We start from the raw sequence: 18,738 nt of genomic DNA on the forward strand, positions 1-18,738 counted from the left end.
TGACTTGTGTCAATGCATTCTGTGTAAAACATGCTGAGTGTTCAGTTATTACGATCCATAGCAGTGCCAATAACACAACAACGTCCTTTCCAAAATGGTATACTATTCTTATACAGATCAGTGGCCTTCAACATTCCAACTCATGATTATAATAATTTTATGTATGTGTTATACCTTCAATTTAAATTTCACAAACTCATATTTTTAATTCAGTATATTAAAGCAATTGGTGTTGGTGGTGGTCAACATTAAACAACTGGACGGGCCATAGATCTTCAACGCTCCAGTAACTGTCGTTAGCCTGTTCCATCACATTATACGATGTCCTCGTCCTATCCGGAGATTTTAAACTCTCCAAGGCTTTGCTTGAGCTGCCTTGGTCCGTCGTTGTCATCACCGAGCTCTGTGAATTTCCCCAGCAGTCACGAATGTTATTCGCATTTTCCATTGAAGACGACAGTTTCATGTGTCTCTGAATCTTAGTCCTCCAGAAATTCTTTATCTCGTTGTCCGTTCTCCCCGGTAGATGTTTCGCAATCTTCGACCACCTATATTATTCATTTAACTTTTCTCTAATCAAACTAACTAATTATTTATGTACGCATGCCATGTAACATATAAAAACTAACTATACCTGTTTCCCAGCTTAGCATGAAGTTGAATGATCAAATGCTGTTCTTCTGCGGTTATGTTCCCTCGCCGCACATCTGGCCTGAGATAGTTCAGCCACCGGAGCCGACAACTTTTTCCCGTACGTTTTAGACCTTATTATATACACATAGAATTTATCATCAGAAACATAACATATTTTGATAAATAAAAAAAACTAGCCAATTATCTCAACCTATTTTTAGTCCTTTTACGAACTATTTTAAAAACAAAACATAATTCTCATACTTTAAGAAAATTACAGTATATATATGTTTTTGGTTTACCAGAGGCTTTGGCGACGGAGTTCCAAAGACCTTCACCATGATTAAGGATGTAGTTGAAGAGGATCAAATCTTCTTCCATAGTCCACGGCCCTTTCCTCACTCCTTCTTCTTCTTCTTCCTTCGTTGATGTTATTCTCTCTTTCCCTCTCCTTGTCTTCTTCATTCTTTTCTTCTGATCAATTCTTTTTATTTTTCTTCTGTTTGTAGTTATGCTTGTGTGTTTATTTCTGTCAAGATTGATCAACAACTGTTTTCTTTTATAGGGTTTTTGTGGCTTGTGACAATTCTTTTAATGAAAATATGTAACATTTTATTACAAAGCCTAAAATAATAACTTGCTTAAGATTATAGTATTACTTAAATAATTAATTAAAAAGTTAAATTAAATCTTGGCGCGATTAGTTCACGTCCACACAAATCGTAGAAAGTGAGAAGGAAGAAAGTACAATATTAAATCAAAGTAAAGCTTGACAGAAACATGACACATATCTTATATATGTTGAATAACGACTATTCCCAACCTTCTATTTGTACTAGTCAATATTTAATTAGAATTCAAAACCAGTGAAGGACTTTTCTGTTTAAAGTTGAACTCGATCAACACATTTTTTAACCGTACGTAGAATAGATGACACTTTCTTAAATGTATTTTATTTAATCAACACTCTTTTTCCTTTTCATGTGTATGAGTTATATTTTACTTTTATAATAAGAAAATAAAAAAGTGGAAAGAAAGAAAATAGATTGAAAGTTGTAATAGCGGTTGCTTTTGACAAATTAATTGTGAGAGATGGGGTTTGCTGTAATTCATATGCCAAATTTAGTAAGTGAGGTTTTGTGGCTGAAAATATAAATGATGTGTCAGCTCACAATTCAAAAAAAATATTGCAAGAGAAAAAACAATTCGATCATCAAATTGTCTTTCAAGGTCAGTCAGTAAGATACCAAAAAGCTCTCGTATTTTTGCAGATAAATATTAACTACAAGGTTCGAACCAAAAAAATATTAACTACAAGAAAATTTTACAGAAACCTATTGAAAAATTAAGTAGTATTCATTTAAAAATAATTCGTAAGCTATCATATTCCATACAATGATTTTTATCGTGCTAGTAGTGTTGTGTTTTGGTTGCTGATTAATGTATTTAAGATAAAAAGTTTATCACGTAACAATTAATGACAAATATTGATAGGGAAAATAAACCATGTGTGAGCATGTAGTGAGCTTTGAATTAATATTTTAGGAGTTCATGATTCGTTTAGTTATAAAAGGAAAATTAATTTGTAACCACAAAAACTAGAGTTCATTTAGAGATTAATAGCCTGCCACCAATTATATTATCATCAAAGTATACGAGACACAGACTTTCTTTAAGCCATTAGACTCACCAAACTTCCTTTCCAAATCTTCAATATTTGCATTATAAAATATCACTTTTGAAAATGAATACACATAAGAAGTTCGTCATTAAATTCCCTTCATTCTTAAATATAATATTACGGAGCACTGCTATCAGATGCATGGGGCATAAATCACAGAGTTACGTAAAATGACATAGTCATAGTTACAAAAAAAAAAATGACATAGTCATCGATATTCAAAATAATATCGGTAAAAGAAGTAATCACAATAAAAACAGTATTATTTTTGGTCGAATTTTGTTATGGGCTAAGGCCCAAGCCTCAGGAGCCATGGTTGTTTGGGCTAATAAATTCATGGATTTTTGCCGACTTCGGAGGTCTTATCTACCCTGAAGTGCTCTGTTCTTACATGGAAAGCTCTCATTTTGATTTCAAATAATATGCAGAGACTTAACAAACATATTAAGGAAACATGAAGCGATTATCATATCTAGATTGTAAAGTTTTACCTATCTAAACAACAGGTCTTTTGAGTATAAAGAAATACAAAAAAACATATATAAAGAAAACATGCATTTGTAGTTTTTTAATGAGGGCTTAGAGTGTCTCCTGCTTTTCACGTACGTTCTTCACCGGCCAAAAATATATATATAAATGTCAAAATGTAGAAATACTTAACCCATCCTTCCACTTCTTCTGCAATTGGGGGCAGGAGCTTGTTCTTCCCTTTCATCGGTGTTTCATCATGGTTTCATGGAAGCTGCGAGGAGGAGATCCAGTAGAAGACGGTGGTGGAGCTCTGTTGAATCTCTCCGGGCTACGACTCCTTTCACGATCTCTTCCCCATCCATTGCTGCTTCTACTTCCCATTCCACTAATAATTAGAATATAACATATTCACAATCATATTTTCTTTCCATTAACAGACAAAATCAAAGTAAATATGTTTTTATCATTTACCTGTCACGTGAACCAAAGCTACCTCTGCCACCATAACCAGAGTCGCTACCTCTGCCACCGTAACCAGAATCGCTACCTCTACCACCATAACCCGAGCCGCCACCTCTGCCACCGTAACCAGAGCCGCCACCACGACCACCGGAAGGAGGACCCCAGCGACTGAATTTGTTCATTCCACCACCACCACGTGCAGCCATATCACGGATCTGAGGGGGAACTCGCTGGTTTGCTCCTTCCAGGATCTTGATGAGATCCGAAGCATGTTTCGAGTCTTGATCGCCGAAAAATGTGAATGCCTCACCAGTCGCTCCAGCTCTTCCTGTTCTTCCGATTCTATGAACATAGTCTTCCACTCCATTGGGGAAATCATAGTTTATGACCGCCCTGTCATTCCAACAATATTGTGTTTCAATATAAATGTTCAACTTTGGATAAAAAGATTTAATAATATTACCTGATGTCCTTAACGTCCAAGCCACGAGCAGCAACATCAGTTGCAACAAGAACCGGAGTCCTTCCACTGCGGAATTGATTAAGAACATTGTCTCTCTCAGGCTGTGACTTGTCTCCATGTATGGCAGCAGCTCCAAATTGGCGGGTCAGATTGCGAGTTAGCTGGTCGCACATCCTTTTGGTTGAGCAGAATATTATCACCTTCGAGCCTGGTTCCTGAGACCGCAATATCTGCTCTAACCTCCTCTGTTTCTCCATTGGTGCTACCACTTCAATGTGCTGGTGTCCAGAAGAAAAAAAAGCAGAAACAATCAGATCGATTTCTTTTTGCTGAAATGGTTAGCAGAAAAAGACCATGCTAGCAATGGAATCAAGTCAGAGCCATTACCTGTGTGATCGACTTGTTAGCCACAAGCTCGTCGACGTTACCAATGTTGACCTGGGCAGGGTTAACAAGCAAGTCCGCTGCAATCTTCCTGACTCCCTTTGGCCATGTAGCTGTGTACATAAGGGTTTGACGCTTAGTAGGAATCTCTTTCACAATCTTCCTTATTTGCGGTTCGAAACCCATGTCCAACATTCTATCCGCCTCATCTAGCACAAGATAAGATACTTGACGCAGACTAATTCTCCTCATCTCAAGGATGTCATTCAATCGTCCAGGAGTTGCAACTACGATATCAGCTCCTCTTTCCAAATCCCTTAGCTGAGGGCCCTTCGGTGCACCACCGTACAAGCACTGAAACAAAGATCACAAGACCATGGCGTTTGGCATAGAGCTTAGAAAGATAGTAGATAAGTAGCACGTTGCCACTTTACAAAAACTAGAGATCTCTACTTACGGTGCACGAAATTCTTGAGGACCTCCCAAATTTAACAGCTTCGTCTTGGATTTGTGTGGCCAGCTCCCTGGTTGGAGACAGTACCAAGATTGTAGGGCCCATTCGCGAATCATTCCGGATGCGTTGAAGATGCATAAATCCAGGAATTAAGTAACCCAAAGTTTTTCCGGAGCCAGTTTTAGCAATGGCAACAATGTCTCTACCTTGCATCGCAATTGGCCACGACTGAGCTTGAATTGGAGTTGGAGCAGAGAAACCTGCACTGAGTACCTAAGATAGTAGAAAACGAGGAGGAGGTCAAGAGGAGCACAAAGTTTCATTTTGGCTTATGGAGTGAGGACTCATGTCAGAAGAAGCACCATCCCCCATTTGCAGGCGGCAAAAGATAACTGATGAAACCTGCAGCAGGAGGGCGCCTCTTCTTATGTCTGGACCCGGTGGTGAAATGAAACATCACAACACCATTAACAGGTCCGACCACGAGCGTGGATGATATCGGAAGCCCTTCCCAAAAAATTTGGTCCCACTCCAAATAATTTGCAAGGACCTCAGAGAAGTAGGACAGTGTACGACATTAGCTCCTCCCCAGGAGCAAACATCGCACCTGGTGAAAACAAAAGAAAAGAGAGAAAACGGGTGCATATGGCATACAACTTTTATGTTAAACCTAAGGTGATATTAACTTGGTGATAAAACAAGTCTAGTATTGGGAAAACCTAGACCGGAAGCATAAAACTCTACATAGATCCAGCTTATTGGTAGGGAGGACTAAGACAATAGGTGTGAGAGTTCATTAGCCATTTTCAATAAACTACAATTCTTACCTCACGCAGAAGCTCAGGAGGAAAACCAGTAGTTTCAAAGGACATTAGAGGTGGTGGTACTTGGCCCCCCTGAAGAGAAAGGAAAAGAAACTCTGTCAGATATATTGCTTTTAGTAATTAAAAGAGGGGTTCTACCAAAATCATGAGATCAAAGGGACGCATGAAAGTAACTAGATACTTACACTGACAGTAATTTCATGACGGCGGCAATAGGCCCCAGGAGAAATATCATTAACTGGAGCTGATGAAGGAGGAAGACCTCCTGCAGAGGCAGCATATGCAGAGTTGCCAAGTCCATTGGCAGCAGCACCATTCAAATACGGCGCTCCACTCCTGTCATCAATCTGTGACAAATAAAGCAAATTCGAAAAGCCAAAAATCAATTTATAACAAAAACAAGGATCAAATAATAAAGAGTAATAAACAGATAAAAACAAAGAAAGAAAGTAATACCTCACTAAACCTGGAGCGCCTAGGGCCACCGTCGCTGGCTCTAGTGTACTTAGCATCATCCTTGGCAGGAGCATAGCTACTACCATTAGGTAGGGAAGAGGGTTGGGGAACCTGAACGGCAGGAACGGGTAGAGAGGAAGTAGGTCGCTCATATTGAGTAACGTTAGTCTCAGGATTCCAAAAGTATAAGTAGCCAGTTCGGTCATCGACAAGGCCCTTCCATGGCTTTGGAAGAGAATGATCCTCAGGTGCATAACGGACTGCAGAAGGAGCGGTAGCAGCCATATCTAGCTAGCAAATCAAAATAAAAACATGTTCAAAAGAGATACTAACTTTATTATATACAATTATTCCCCCTTGGAAGGAAAACAAGTGGAGGAGGTCTAATAATATTACAATATTTGGTAACTATCTAAATAGATAGAATCCAGCACAGATCTAGGTACCCCCAGCTGATTCGATCTCAGTTTCAGAACGAATTAATTAAGCAGGATTAAGAGCAAGGCGGCGAATCAAATCAGGATTCACGAGGGCTGGGAAGAAGACGTACCTGATTTCGTGTGCAGCGAAAGAGAAAACGAATGCGGAATCGGTCAAATTCTCTGAACTGGAGAGATTGAGATTCTTTTTTTCCCTTTTCTCTCTCTATAAATCTACGCCACAAAGGAGAAGGAAGAAGCGTAGAGAAGACAGAGAGAGAAAGTAGAGGAAGGATGACCACGTCGTCCCGTTAGGTTTATTAACCAACCATCCACCATCTAAACGAGCCGCCTCCTTCTTCTCTTTGGGCCTCTTTGGACCCTTTGCACTTTTATTTCACGGCCCCTTCTTTTTTCTTTTCTTTTTTTTATCATTTGATTTATATTTATTTTGTACCAATAAATATAGAGAACACAGTATGATTCTCTAACTGAAATACATAATTTTTTAATCTATTCTATTGAAAAGAAAACAGTTTTGAAAAGTCGACTTATATAATTTGTTTGGACTCTTTCATTTAAGTAACAATTATCTGATTTTACCTTATATTTCTCTAACTATATCATAATAAATATTTCTTTCTCTTTTAATTTTTTGGCTTTTAATACACCTCATTTTAATGGATCTGATATCTAATCAAGTAATATCGAATCAAATTATTTGAATTCGGTTAGTTAAGATTTGTGCTTTGTTAAGTTTAATTAATTCAAAATTAAAATATATCTTTACCAACACGTTCTTCTACCTTGCCCCACTTTATAAACAATGTCACATTATAATATCGAAAACATAAATCCATATAAAATCATATATCATACTATCATGTGTCACTGATATCCTATCAATTTTTATAACCTAAACCCTTATTCAAAATCTAAATTTTTTATAACTTTGTAAGGGAACCATGATAATTATAATAAATTTGTATTCTCATATCTATTTTATGGTATAACATATTTTTGTTCAAATGTGCAATAACATTGTTTTATTTTTTAATATGAAAAAAATTGTAGCTAATTTACTTTCAAAATTCATAAATGTAAATTTAAAATAATCCTTAAAAACATATAAATCAAAATGCATAAAATAAATAAAATGCATTTAACTTATATGACCAATCAAATAGTTTATTTCATTTTATGTACTATTGTAAAATATATGAGAAGTTAAATAAATTTCCAAGAACATATCGGATATTGACAGGTCAACCGGTGTTGTTCACGGATTAATGGTATATTTTTTTTTGGTTTTATCAAACTTTTAGTTACTATTTTTTCATCAAATCTAAATTTTATGAAAACATATCAGTTGGTAGAACCTCTAATAGAGTGCTACATAAAGAACATTACATGTCCGAATTATATACGGCTACCCAGTTTATTAGCTAGACCACGGATCTGGATCAGATATGAAAACATTACTTATATTTCGAATAAAAATATCCAGATAAATTAGTTTTTGGGTAATTAGGTTTATATATAGTATTTTAGGATAGACCAAAATTTAAAAAATTAATATAATTAATATATGTAGGTAAATATTTTGCATATACCCATTGGATTTTCAGTTCGGTTTCAATTTTTTAATTTTAAAGATTCTGGATTTTATCAGTTATTTATAATATTCAGTTCAATTTTGATTTCATTTTTTTAGTTTAATACGGTTAGGTTTTTCGGTTCCAGTTAACTGTTCTCAGACTTATATACTATCTTATATAAAAATTATATTTTAAAAATATACAAAAATAAATCCGCGCTTTCTAAGCACGGATCAAAATCTAGTTCTTGTTAATTATCTATTTCAGATACTTAAAAAAATATCTTCAAGCTTAAGTAACCGAATATCACTCATGTAACAAAAAAACCATCATATAAATAAAAATTGAAAGAGCTTCTATAATTTCTTATTTACAGGTAAGAAGTTCAAATTCCAGAAAAAGGTAACTTCAGGAAGTTTTTGAATTTGGGTTTGGATTGACTCTCTTGGCTCTGGTGTACAAGTAAACTCCAGCTAGTGCAGTGGCCGTACCTGTTGCGTTAAGATTTGTAGAAACAGACTCTTTGCTCATCAAACAAGTTATAATTCAACTTTTATTATATATATACTACTACTAGTTATTTGTTTGTAAAGAGTTACCTATGGAGTTAAGAGGCGAGACTGGAGTTTTGAAGAAAAGAATGGATGATCCTATAACCACCACACGCTTCACGCAGTTCCCAACAGAGTGTGTCACTGGTGACACCATCTCTAAGATCATATACGATACCTAAAACCGTGTTTGTAACTTTTGAATCACATCTGTTGCTCTAATTGGAACTAAATAAACATCCGATTTTTATAATTATTTTGAAACCTCCAACGAACCTGTTGGTAGCTATGCAAGCAAACACCAGCAAGGAGAGACATGATGCAAAACTCTTTTGCAGACAAACCCTGACTTGTCTGTCAAGGAACCACAAAACAAAAGCCATATAAGTTGTTTACCTCTTTGTATATTATTTTTTTTTGGGAGATCTAATTAGGTTTTTATGTTACAACTTACAGCTAGTTGTAACTGTGAGGGAGTAAACTTAAACCCATCAATGAGGATTGCTACAGGAACCAATAAGACAAAGGAGATAATGGTTATTATAGAGAAAAGGTTGATGTTGTCCAAAGCTTCCTGTTTCAATAGAACAAATTTTTTAAATAGATTTTCAATTGCTAGTTTCAGTTAAGAGAATCAGAGGTTGGTTTCATGAAAGCATTCTACCTTTTCAACCATGAATTTTTTACTGAGAACGTTGCGTGATTGGTTCGTTACATTAGATGCCATTGCGCTGCAGAAACCAATCCTGGTTCATTCGAAAAGCACAGTAGTGTTATATCAAACCAATTCAAAGTTCACTTTATCAAGAAGATTGATATGATTAGTTGTTGTTGCATACCAATTAAAAGAAGCTTCTGTGAAAGATGCTAAAGAAACTCCAGCGACTATTGGTAGCAACGAACAGACAATCCATAAACTCGGCCACTGACACTCAACAGCAGAAATAAAACAAAAACTCTGATCAAATATTAGAAACCCTTAGGAACAGCGTGTCTATGGTTTTTGCGGTTACCTCGCCGAGCAAGAGAACAGAGAACAAGACGGTGAAGAAAGGCTCCATTGCTTTGATTGTGTGGGTGAAAGAGACGTTTACTCTTCCCAAGCTCACATTCGTTAACAAGTTTCCTAATGTGTGAGCTGCTGCTAGCCGTAATATCGCCGGAAACTGGAGATTTTGACGAGAATATTTCAGACGATTTACAAATGAATCTCTCTGTTTTTTTTTTTTTTTACCTGAGAGGGAGAAACTTTTGGGCGAGGATGGAGTTTGAGGAGCCACATTATTGATATCATCAACGTTCCACACCCTAGCTGAAATGCTGTTACAGTTGCTGGATATGGATAAACCCTAAGTACCTGGATGAACAAAGAAATGCAGGATTCTAATCCAGTTGTGACTAAACTTGAAAAGACTATGCTATTGGAGATTGGAGAACCTGTTTGTTGAAGATGTTGTAGTAGATATTGAGAAGATACCAAACTCCGAACATGCCTCCTAGCTTCAGCCCTTTGACCAAACTTCCAGATTCAACATCTCCCGGAACTGTAGCTGACTTGAGCTTGAAGCCATTGAATCTACGGTTAGGTTTCAGGAACAGCCATGGATAAGAGGAACATGAAGAAGAGGAAGAAGCTCTGGCTCTTCTTGTGAATGATGATTCAGGAGTAGAATTGGTAGCTATTAACGGAGACACAAGTCTCGGATATGGAGTTATTAAAAGCATAACTTGGTACAGTACGTACTCTTTCTCTTCTTGCTGCGTGGATTCTTGTTTTCTTTTGATAGATAGAGAGATCTATGGTTAGATAGTAGAAGATCTTACGTAAATCCTCTTTGTCATTTGTTAGAATCTCAGCAGCACAAGTAAACGACACGTCCCGGCTTTTCTCTCTATCTCTCCTTCTTCCTCTAATTGGTAAAGAGTTTTAAATCAATCGAATGCTACTCTTGTCTCCTCAATCCTATCATTATCATCTCTCAGAGTTTGTTTTTTTTTTGTTATGGTAATTAATTGTTTATTTGTATTAGACAAGTTATTATGCCGACAAGGGTTTTGTGCTAATCACTCGAGCCAAACTTTGACGTAGGATATAATTGCTTTTGTCGTAAACTATGTATTTCGAAGTGTCAGAAGGAGGCGCGGGAAACGTATGGATGTCATTAAAGGGCGGGTTTAAACATGTGGATGTACGCATCCACCTTAAGTCTTGTGGTACCCAATCAATTTAGAGTCCACCCTTTGGCTGTCTTTATTTCATAAATAGTATGGTCCCGTTGCTTTATACCAGCTAATATATGTAATATTTCATTATCTGTCTTTCACTTACAAGGGCCTACTAAACAACAGGATGCATTTTACCATTCCAAATAGATCAAACTATTCATAAACACAGAACCCTTAAAAGCAAAACGTCTCCCACATTATTATTACAAAAAAAAAAACAAAATAGACTCAACACTCGAAGAAGCTTACAGAGCAGAACACCATTTTAAACTTAAACGCACAACACCTATCTACCGAGAAACCAGAACCACAACAGGCGAGTCACTTCTGTTCACCACAAAACAAACGCTTCATGTAGTTGCCACTCGAACCTCGCGAGTAGTCTTGGTGTCCCTGTCTCCTCCTGAGGCTGTATGACCCTTTGTGTCTCTGTCTCGGACATCATAAGTCTTGCTCTCTCGTACATCGTGAGCTTTGTCTTCTATAGTCTGCCCAGCATCTTTTGTCCTCTGCCCCACATACTCGGCCATGTCAGCCAAACGCTGCTTTGCTTCCTCCAGCTCCTCCGGCACACGTTCCCTTACTCTTCGGATGTGGTTCAGTACCCACGACATCGACGATAGTCCCGTGAGCCCTATTGCCCCTGACGCCATGAATCCTGTCATTGCTAAACCGATCACAAAGGCTGCTGGTACGATAACCGGGCTGAATATGAGGAACAGCGGGAATGCAAGCATTAGTCCTATAACTGAACCGGCTAAAGTTAAACCAGCCAGAGTTAACAGCGTCCCTCCAACAGGTACACCTGCGACCACGGCTAGAACCTGCATGCACGTGTAAAGCGTATACATATGATATGCATGCTTGTTGCATAATATATACTGAGATTCCAAGGATGGTGTAATTAAAAAGGAACCTGAGTGGAAGAAGGCCCACTCTGGGGATAAAGCACTTTGATGCCTCCTTCGTGCTGACGTAGAGGGTGCACTTGAACCTGGTGTCGATGTGTGCGAACGTCCGCCATCGATCTTCCAAGCTAAAGCTTTGTTAGATAGCTTTTGCAAAACCACAAAGATGTTGCTGAATCAGTTGATTCTTCCTTTTAAGGTTTGAGTAATGGGATTGGGTTTGTTGTAAATTGTAATATAGATGGGCGACATGCTGCAAGAACGTGACACGTAAAGGAGAGACGTGGCACCTGAGAACCTTGCATGAGTAACAAGTTTCTTTTCCCTTTTCTTTTTGAATTTAAAACTTTGGAAGAAAGGAAGATTGCGAATCCGATGATTCCAATGAAGGGGCTGAGACGGGCAATTAAGAATGCGAATGGCTTCAACTAAAGGGGTTCCTCTGCTAATCGGTTCAAAATCATAAACCCCAAGTGATACTGAAAATACTATGCAGGAGACTGACCAAGAACTGGAATTACCATAGTACATAGCTTGTGATTGACTTCATGATCCATGCAGAAAAGATCTGTCTTGTGCTTGAATCTCCACCTTCTTATAAGTCTTGATCACCTAAAACATGAAATCCTTGACTTCAAGCTTCTGCAATCACTGAATCACAAGCTGCCTCCCTCAGTTTCAAAATACGCAGAATCCTCCAAGTCCTGTTTCATATGCAAATCCAGCTCCTTTACCAATCCATAAACCGGGTCATTCTCAGGATGCATATTATCATCAACCACAAATCTATGGACCTTTCTTTTTATCTGAACCAAACTCTCTGCCAATCCTTTTTTAATTCCTCTGTTCCTCACTGCATTTCTCAACTTTTCCACATTTTCCCATTCTCCCTTAACCCCATACATATTCGACATCAACATGTAATAACCAGCATGATTAGATTCCCGTTCAAACAGCTTCTTTGCAACAGTTTCTGCCATCTCACCATTCTGATGAATCCTACACGCGCCTAAGAGAGCACCCAAGATTTGAGGTGTTGGTGAAAAAGGCATCCGCTTTGTGATTTCGATGGCAGTGTCTAGTTCTCCTGCACGACCAAGAAGATCAACCAATACAGCATAGTGTTCTAAGTTGGGAACAAGTCCGTACTGACTCACCATCAACTCAAATATTTTCAATCCTTCGTGAATCAAACCTGAGTGACTACAAGCAGACAAGACTGAGAGAAATGTCACTTCATTAGGCTCAACTTCTGAGCTCTTGACCATTTGATCAAACGTCTCCAGTGCTTTATTGCCCTTCCCATGTATTCCATAACCAGTGATCAAAGAGGTCCAAACCACGGTGTCCTTTAAAGTTATCTCATTGAACACTTTACAAGCACTGCCTAGACTCCCACATCTCGAATAAAGCTCAACAAGGGAGGCTCCGACAAACGGGTTACTGTCAAATCCGAATTTGATCACATAACTATGAAAGCATTCAGCTTGTTCGAGAAAGCCCAAATCCGAACATGCCTTAAGTACCTTCACCATGAGAATAGCATCAGGCCTTGTATTATTTTCATGCAGAATCTTGGAAAATTCCTCAGTTGATCTGTGAACCATTCCATTTAATGTAAAACCGCTTATCAACGCAACCCAAGAGACCACATCTTTCTTCGGAATCCTGGAGAAAACAGCATAAGCTTCCTCGGGGGAGAAACACTTCATATACATATCAACTAGAGCAGTGGAGAGTTTCACTTCTGCCTCAATGCCTTTCCTAGTGGCTAATTCATGGCTCTTCCTACCTTGCTCTAGATCATGAGAAGCTGCACAAGCTTGAAACACACTGAGCATAGTAGCTGCATTAGGTTCTGTTCCGCTAACCATCATTTCATTGAAGACACGCAGTGCTTCATTAGCAGCTCCATTTTGAACGTAGCAAGCAATCACAGTGCTCCAAGATATAACATCTTTCTCTGCCATCATCTTGAACAAATGAAGCGCTTCTTTGAAAGCTCTCGACTTGGCATAACAATTCAGTAGAGAATTCACTAAAGACAAATCCTTTTGAAATCCTCTCCGCATCACAAAACCATGCACACACCTCCCAAGTTTTGGATCAGATAGTTTCGTACATGCAGAAACTAGGGTGATTAAAGTCACCCGATCAGGACAAACATGGGAAGAGATGGCCATTCTCCTGAAAAGCTCAACGGCCTCAAAGGGAAAACCATTCCTCTCAAAGCCAGAAACCATAGAAGACCACGTGACTAAATCAGGATTCTCCAACTCGTCAAATACTCTCAAAGCTTGGGTCATCCTCCCACATTTGGCATACATATCAATCAGAGCAGAGCTGACATAAAGGTCAGACGCAAGGGAAGCATCCTTGTTGAGGAACCCGTGAATGATTTCTCCATACTTAACTTGGCGCAACTCAACGCAGGCCTTGAGAGCAACTGGAATGGTGAAGTTATCAGGCTTTTCTTCACCGAGAAACATTAGACTAAACTGAGACAAAACTTGTTGCCATTGTTTATCTCTGGATAAACTCTTAAGAAGAGTGTTCCACTGATATAAGCTCCTCTTGGTCATTTCTTCGAACAGGTGGCGTGCATAAACGAAAGAAGAGAACTTTCAACAGAAAAGCATATAATTCCCAGGAAATTGATATTGATATTAGGCTTACATTCCTAGCAAATTTCCATCTATCATCTCGCTTCTAGGGAATTGCTTGCTTCATTGAGCAAATGAATCAGTATGAGAGGGAGAGAAGAAGAAGCTAAGAGCGCTAAAAGAAAGACCCATGCGCGCCAATATATTTGTTTGTTATAAGATATTGGGCCTGGGCCCGATACAGGAGGTCCACTAACTCTTGTTAATATGATTTCTCTTATTTGTAGCGTTCTGATTGGTCAAATACTTATTTGTTTGTATTCATAAAATACGAACAAGGATAAGCATAATAAATAGTATTAAACTAGTATTTATCCCGTGCTATGCACGGATCAATTTGCTCTTCTAAAATACTTTGATATGTTTGGGACAAATGAAAAATTTTTTTATCATAATTTTCAATTAAAATAAATTATTATTTTGATTCATTCACTTATTCATTTATTTCATAGAAAATAACAAATACTTAATTTAACGTAATATAAATTCAGATGTAATGAATCTAATAATTTTACTGTTTTATTTTATTTATAGTTTTAAAATAACAATTTGTAACATTTTAGGGTTAATTACCTAAATTTATAAAAAAAACTCACACGAAAACAAAATAAGCCTACTTTTGATAGTTTCCTTTTCATAGTTTTTTTTAAAAAACAAAATAAGCCTTAGTTTATTTCTTTTGATAGTTTGTTGAATTTTTAAGATCTAAGTTTTGCAAATTTAGTTTGCTTTATTAAAAAAACGTTTATTGACTTATTAGTTCATGCTTCCAGACAATTTAAAGGTTTTAACTAAATATATTATTTTAAAATGTTTAGATAAATGTTACAACTATCCAATTAAAACGTCAGAAATTACAAAATTAATTTTAGAAAATTGTTTTTGAGTTAACACATGATTTTGACTAACCCGTATTCACTATTCACCATTGAAATGGTCAAAATGATTTTCAGCATTAAAAGTCAAGGTCCTAATTTTTTTGGTGAAGATTTTAAATGGTTATGTGGTCAAAATATGTTAAATGGCCCTAATTTTTCAAAGACTATAAATTAAATAAATATTTCAGTTTCTAATTGTCAAACGGTTTGCATCACCTTCATATTCTATCACCTTCATATTCTATCGTCTTCAACAGTCCTGATCTTCACCCTTCGCCAAGTTTACTGTAGAGAATTCTTGTCCTCTCTGATCTTTCGTATATTCTTCTTGAATCAGCTTTTATTTCTTATACCAGTCTACAATAAACAAAAATTATTACAAAACTGAACAATAAAATTTTTTATGCTATATTGTTACTCTGTTTTCGCAGAAAAAGCTATGAACTCATTGTGTTCAAGAAAAAAAAATTTATGAACTCATTACACAACACCATGAATACTTGCAAATTCTAGAAGCCCTGCAACAAAATACTGAAGTTTCTCAGAATCTTTATACGTACCAGTATCAATCTCTTCCCGGTGTAATTTAAAACTTGACCGCCAATCCAAGTGTTGCTTTGAGAAAGGTTCAGTGACAACTGTATTCCACTATTCGATCTAAAAGAATTTGTTGATCATGAACTTTAAAGTAATAATTCAGGCAATGAATTTAAGAAAAACTTTAAATTCGTATAGACAAAAGAAAAGGAAGTAGAAATGAAAGAGGCGGTTGAGATCAGAACTGAAAAAATTAGGATAGATGAAAGATCGATTGTTTTTGCATGATAAGAAATTATATAGGAAAATAAAACAGTTTGCAATCGTGATCAGTTAACTTTAACATTCACAGAAAAATTAGGAGAGTAGTGGCTGAAAATTAGGGATCAAAATATTTCTTTTCGTTGATTATTTTTAATTTTTGTAAAGTATTTTCCACTTGTCTAAATTTGATTTGTTGAGTGACTTGTGCTTTAGTATATAGGGATACTAACCAGTAAAAGATTTAATTATAAAGTACTCCGTTAGTAGTAAAAGGAAGGGAAAAGAAGAAACAAAGCGCACGTGGCAGTTATTGTTGAGAAGTGGAATAGCTCTCTCTCTCTCTCTCTCAGACTACAAATACGCACAAGGAAGGGAAGGATCTCCTTCTTCGTCTTCTTCGAAATCAGAGTAGAAGCAAGGTCGTCATTTTCCGGTGCGTGGTTTCTCTCTCTGGATCTCGTTCCAGAAGGTTGATTATTCTCTTCTAATATTATTCCTTTATTAATTTTATATTTTATAAATATTCTGGTGGTGGATTTGCCCTTTTGGCGGAATTGATTCCGATTTTGATTAATGAATGATAAAACTGTAAGGGGTGGGTGGGTATATTCTTTATGCTCGTCGTGGTTATAGGGGTAAACGGTTTGGTGTTTGGTTATAAAATTGAAAGATTTGGTGGTTTGTAGTTAAAAAGAAGAGAGTGAAGGTTGTTGTAGAAAAAAAAGAGGAATAAAAATGCCTTTGAATTTCGGCAACGATGTGGATGGATCGTCCCGGATTCTTTTGAATGAGCCTCGCGGATCTACTGCTCTGGTTGGTTTTCTGCTTCCTCTCTCTTCAATACTCTCTATTTCTTTGAATGTATGTTTGCAACTTAACTTGTGTTTGAATGCTTGATGGAATCTTTTTTTTTTTTACAGGTGCTTCTGTTTGGAGGACAGGTCATCTCTTGGAAAAATGAAAGGAGGGAAGAACTTCTTTTTATGAGCACTAAGGTCTGCCCTCTACTCACTTCCATCTTTTGTTTTAAACTCGTGCTGGCTTCACTCCATAACTATGATCTCATTTTCTGTCATGTGTACACTTTTATATGCTGGCTGGTAGAGATGGAAACCATGTTCCCTTTCCTTTCTACTTCGTATCCTTTGGCATTAGATTACAAGATAATGAGTGAATCAGGCTTTTTTAATTCGTATTTTTATTTTTATTCATTTAGGCTCAGTATATGCCTCCCAAGATCATCAGAGGAGGAATACCTGTTTGCTTTCCTCAGGTTTCCCATCTCACCCCTCACTTTTTATGAATCTTTCTTTTTTTTTTTTGTTACCACCCACCATCAGTGAATGATACTCTTTGCAGTTTGGAAACTTTGGTGGACTTGAGCGACATGGGTTTGCCCGCAACAGATTTTGGTCTCTTGATGACGATCCTTCCCCTCTGCCTCCTGCCAACAAACAATCATCTGTTGATCTGATTCTCAAGTCCACCGAAGATGACCTCAAGATCTGGCCTCACAGGTACGTGGCAGACCCCCATCTTTTTCTCTGTTTCTCATCTTCTTCTTCTTCTATGCCTTTTGATATTTTGAATTCCTCTGCTTCATCTCTTTTGGGTAGCTATGCTAACTTCATAATTTCTCGGCGCAGCTTTGAACTCCGTGTACGAATCTCTATCAGCTTTGGGAAACTTACTTTGATCCCTCGTGTGAGGAACATTGACTCAAAGCCATTCTCTTTCATGTTTGCTCTTCGAAACTACTTACACGTATCGGACATAAGGTGTGCCTTTCAACTTAAAGATTACTTCCTTCCTCTCTTTGACTAGTAGTAATACTTCATGTGTTGGGGGGGTATTGAATTGGCAGTGAAGTACGGGTTGAGGGTCTGGAGACACTTGATTATCTAGACAACTTGAAGGGTAAAGAAAGATTCACCGAGCAAGCAGACGCAATTACCTTTGACGGTGAGGTAAGTATCAGTCATTGTTTTCCCTTTACTCTTTTTACAAGACTGTAATAATAGAGAGTCAGTGGGGTTGCAGATTGATAGGGTGTACTTGAACACACCAACGAAGATTGCGGTCATAGACCATGAGCGGAAGAGAACCATCGAACTGCGAAAGGAAGGCATGCCCAATGCAGGTATATGCATGCGCATTAAAAGATACTAATGTTTTCTGTCTTCTGTTCGAGTTTGGTTTCTAATGAATTTTGAACATGGAAAAACGAGCAGTAGTGTGGAACCCTTGGGACAAAAAGGCAAAGAGCATAGCTGATATGGGGGATGAAGATTACATGACGATGCTGTGTGTAGATTCTGGAGCTATCGAACCTCAGGTTTTGTTGAAGCCTGGTGAAGAGTGGAAAGGCAGACAAGAACTCTCTATCGTCTCGTCAAGCTACTGCAGCGGACAGCTTGATCCACGCAAGGTTCTTTACGGAGATAGCTGATCCCCTTTCTTTTTTTTTTTGATTTAAGAAACAATAATAAGCACACCATCTCATTATCAGCTTCTTCTCAAGTGTCAAAAGGTGTTTTTGAATTTGTTAAGAAGAAAGAGAGAGGTCACGGTAATATTTTTTGTAGCGTTGACACTGTGTTTGACCGTCCGTCAAAAGACTTTCTTTATATGGGCCTATTCGTCAAATATTATCATCGTGATTGTGTCTATAACTTATATAGCACCATTCATAAAGTCATTGTCCATTATCCATTTGTATCACATATATCTTTTCGTTTGCAGTTTTATGAGTTTATAAATAATGGTGTTATGTTACTTGTAGCAGAGTCTTTGTGTTTTTTTTTTTTTAACAAAACTTTATAACTGTTAGTACTTAGTATAAAACATAATGTGAACTGCCCATCCT

The 18,738-nt window shown here is 37.3% G+C and overlaps 6 protein-coding genes across 11 annotated transcripts; 1 reads left to right on the forward strand and 5 right to left on the reverse strand.

The window, feature by feature from the left end:
• Positions 1-70: 70 nt before the first annotated feature.
• Positions 71-1,217, reverse strand: LOC108860506 (transcription factor MYB57-like). Its single transcript, XM_018634376.2, has 3 exons — positions 936-1,217; positions 635-764; positions 71-548 (listed from the first exon to the last, which is right to left on the reverse strand). The coding sequence occupies exons 1-3, from the start codon at positions 1,096-1,098 to the stop codon at positions 218-220; spliced, it is 624 nt and encodes a 207-aa protein (XP_018489878.1). The 5' UTR covers positions 1,099-1,217; the 3' UTR covers positions 71-217.
• Positions 1,218-2,758: 1,541 nt separating this feature from the next.
• Positions 2,759-6,541, reverse strand: LOC108862653 (DEAD-box ATP-dependent RNA helicase 14). Of its 3 annotated transcripts, none has more exons than XM_018636857.2 (9): positions 6,379-6,541; positions 5,829-6,115; positions 5,558-5,719; positions 5,376-5,444; positions 4,552-4,821; positions 4,098-4,448; positions 3,711-3,988; positions 3,257-3,640; positions 2,759-3,170 (listed from the first exon to the last, which is right to left on the reverse strand). In XM_018636857.2, exons 2-9 carry the CDS (start codon positions 6,111-6,113, stop codon positions 3,026-3,028), a joined length of 1,944 nt encoding a protein of 647 aa, XP_018492359.1. In that variant the 5' UTR covers positions 6,114-6,115; positions 6,379-6,541; the 3' UTR covers positions 2,759-3,025. The 3 variants fall into 3 exon arrangements, with proteins under 3 accessions (XP_018492359.1, XP_018492358.1, XP_018492360.1); XM_018636856.2 differs by having other exon boundaries at positions 5,829-6,119; XM_018636858.2 differs by lacking the exons at positions 5,376-5,444; positions 5,558-5,719; positions 5,829-6,115; positions 6,379-6,541 and adding an exon at positions 4,911-5,352.
• Positions 6,542-8,089: 1,548 nt separating this feature from the next.
• Positions 8,090-10,386, reverse strand: LOC108861587 (phosphoenolpyruvate/phosphate translocator 2, chloroplastic). Its single transcript, XM_018635488.2, has 9 exons — positions 9,834-10,386; positions 9,631-9,753; positions 9,410-9,562; positions 9,236-9,321; positions 9,061-9,142; positions 8,851-8,970; positions 8,673-8,750; positions 8,445-8,574; positions 8,090-8,336 (listed from the first exon to the last, which is right to left on the reverse strand). Exons 1-9 carry the CDS (start codon positions 10,119-10,121, stop codon positions 8,254-8,256), a joined length of 1,143 nt encoding a protein of 380 aa, XP_018490990.1. The 5' UTR covers positions 10,122-10,386; the 3' UTR covers positions 8,090-8,253.
• A 349-nt stretch (positions 10,387-10,735) lies between these two features.
• On the reverse strand, positions 10,736-11,676 carry LOC108861591 (oleosin S1-2). The gene is made up of 2 exons (XM_018635495.2): positions 11,539-11,676; positions 10,736-11,446 (listed from the first exon to the last, which is right to left on the reverse strand). The coding sequence occupies exons 1-2, from the start codon at positions 11,644-11,646 to the stop codon at positions 10,973-10,975; spliced, it is 582 nt and encodes a 193-aa protein (XP_018490997.1). The 5' UTR covers positions 11,647-11,676; the 3' UTR covers positions 10,736-10,972.
• Positions 11,677-12,186: 510 nt separating this feature from the next.
• Positions 12,187-16,013, reverse strand: LOC108861586 (putative pentatricopeptide repeat-containing protein At3g01580). Its single transcript, XM_018635487.2, has 2 exons — positions 15,632-16,013; positions 12,187-15,428 (listed from the first exon to the last, which is right to left on the reverse strand). Exon 2 carries the CDS (start codon positions 14,110-14,112, stop codon positions 12,187-12,189), a length of 1,926 nt encoding a protein of 641 aa, XP_018490989.2. The 5' UTR covers positions 14,113-15,428; positions 15,632-16,013.
• A 152-nt stretch (positions 16,014-16,165) lies between these two features.
• LOC108861590 (putative glucose-6-phosphate 1-epimerase) lies at positions 16,166-18,501 on the forward strand. 4 transcript variants are annotated; one of them, XM_018635494.2, is made up of 9 exons: positions 16,204-16,341; positions 16,559-16,685; positions 16,793-16,867; positions 17,089-17,145; positions 17,232-17,389; positions 17,519-17,650; positions 17,737-17,839; positions 17,913-18,012; positions 18,104-18,501. In XM_018635494.2, exons 2-9 carry the CDS (start codon positions 16,608-16,610, stop codon positions 18,319-18,321), a joined length of 921 nt encoding a protein of 306 aa, XP_018490996.1. In that variant the 5' UTR covers positions 16,204-16,341; positions 16,559-16,607; the 3' UTR covers positions 18,322-18,501. The 4 variants fall into 4 exon arrangements, with proteins under 4 accessions (XP_018490995.1, XP_056866849.1, XP_018490996.1 ...); XM_018635493.2 differs by having other exon boundaries at positions 16,166-16,305; positions 17,232-17,650; XM_057010869.1 differs by having other exon boundaries at positions 16,185-16,341; positions 16,466-16,685; positions 17,232-17,650.
• Positions 18,502-18,738: the final 237 nt, after the last annotated feature.

The sequence above is a fragment of the Raphanus sativus genome, chromosome 5, assembly GCF_000801105.2.
Source record: "Raphanus sativus cultivar WK10039 chromosome 5, ASM80110v3, whole genome shotgun sequence".
Classification (NCBI taxonomy): domain Eukaryota; kingdom Viridiplantae; phylum Streptophyta; class Magnoliopsida; order Brassicales; family Brassicaceae; genus Raphanus; species Raphanus sativus.

Coding starts and splice junctions, on each gene's coding strand:
- LOC108860506 (XM_018634376.2), bottom strand. CDS start 1,098: ATGAAGAAGACAAGGAGAGGGAAAGAGAGAATAACATCAACGAAGGAA. Junction 765..935: donor CTCCGTCGCCAAAGCCTCTG/GTAAACCAAAAA, acceptor GTATATAATAAG/GTCTAAAACGTACGGGAAAA. Junction 549..634: donor CATGCTAAGCTGGGAAACAG/GTATAGTTAGTT, acceptor TGAATAATATAG/GTGGTCGAAGATTGCGAAAC.
- LOC108862653 (XM_018636857.2), bottom strand. CDS start 6,113: ATGGCTGCTACCGCTCCTTCTGCAGTCCGTTATGCACCTGAGGATCAT. Junction 5,720..5,828: donor GGCGCTCCAGGTTTAGTGAG/GTATTACTTTCT, acceptor TATTTGTCACAG/ATTGATGACAGGAGTGGAGC. Junction 4,822..5,375: donor CTCCTGAGCTTCTGCGTGAG/GTAAGAATTGTA, acceptor CTACTATCTTAG/GTACTCAGTGCAGGTTTCTC.
- LOC108861587 (XM_018635488.2), bottom strand. CDS start 10,121: ATGCTTTTAATAACTCCATATCCGAGACTTGTGTCTCCGTTAATAGCT. Junction 9,754..9,833: donor ACAACATCTTCAACAAACAG/GTTCTCCAATCT, acceptor TTGTTCATCCAG/GTACTTAGGGTTTATCCATA. Junction 9,563..9,630: donor CAAAAGTTTCTCCCTCTCAG/GTAAAAAAAAAA, acceptor CAAAATCTCCAG/TTTCCGGCGATATTACGGCT.
- LOC108861591 (XM_018635495.2), bottom strand. CDS start 11,646: ATGGCGGACGTTCGCACACATCGACACCAGGTTCAAGTGCACCCTCTA. Junction 11,447..11,538: donor GTGGGCCTTCTTCCACTCAG/GTTCCTTTTTAA, acceptor ACGTGCATGCAG/GTTCTAGCCGTGGTCGCAGG.
- LOC108861586 (XM_018635487.2), bottom strand. CDS start 14,112: ATGACCAAGAGGAGCTTATATCAGTGGAACACTCTTCTTAAGAGTTTA.
- LOC108861590 (XM_018635493.2), top strand. CDS start 16,608: ATGCCTTTGAATTTCGGCAACGATGTGGATGGATCGTCCCGGATTCTT. Junction 16,868..17,088: donor TTCTTTTTATGAGCACTAAG/GTCTGCCCTCTA, acceptor TTATTCATTTAG/GCTCAGTATATGCCTCCCAA. Junction 17,651..17,736: donor TTACACGTATCGGACATAAG/GTGTGCCTTTCA, acceptor TTGAATTGGCAG/TGAAGTACGGGTTGAGGGTC.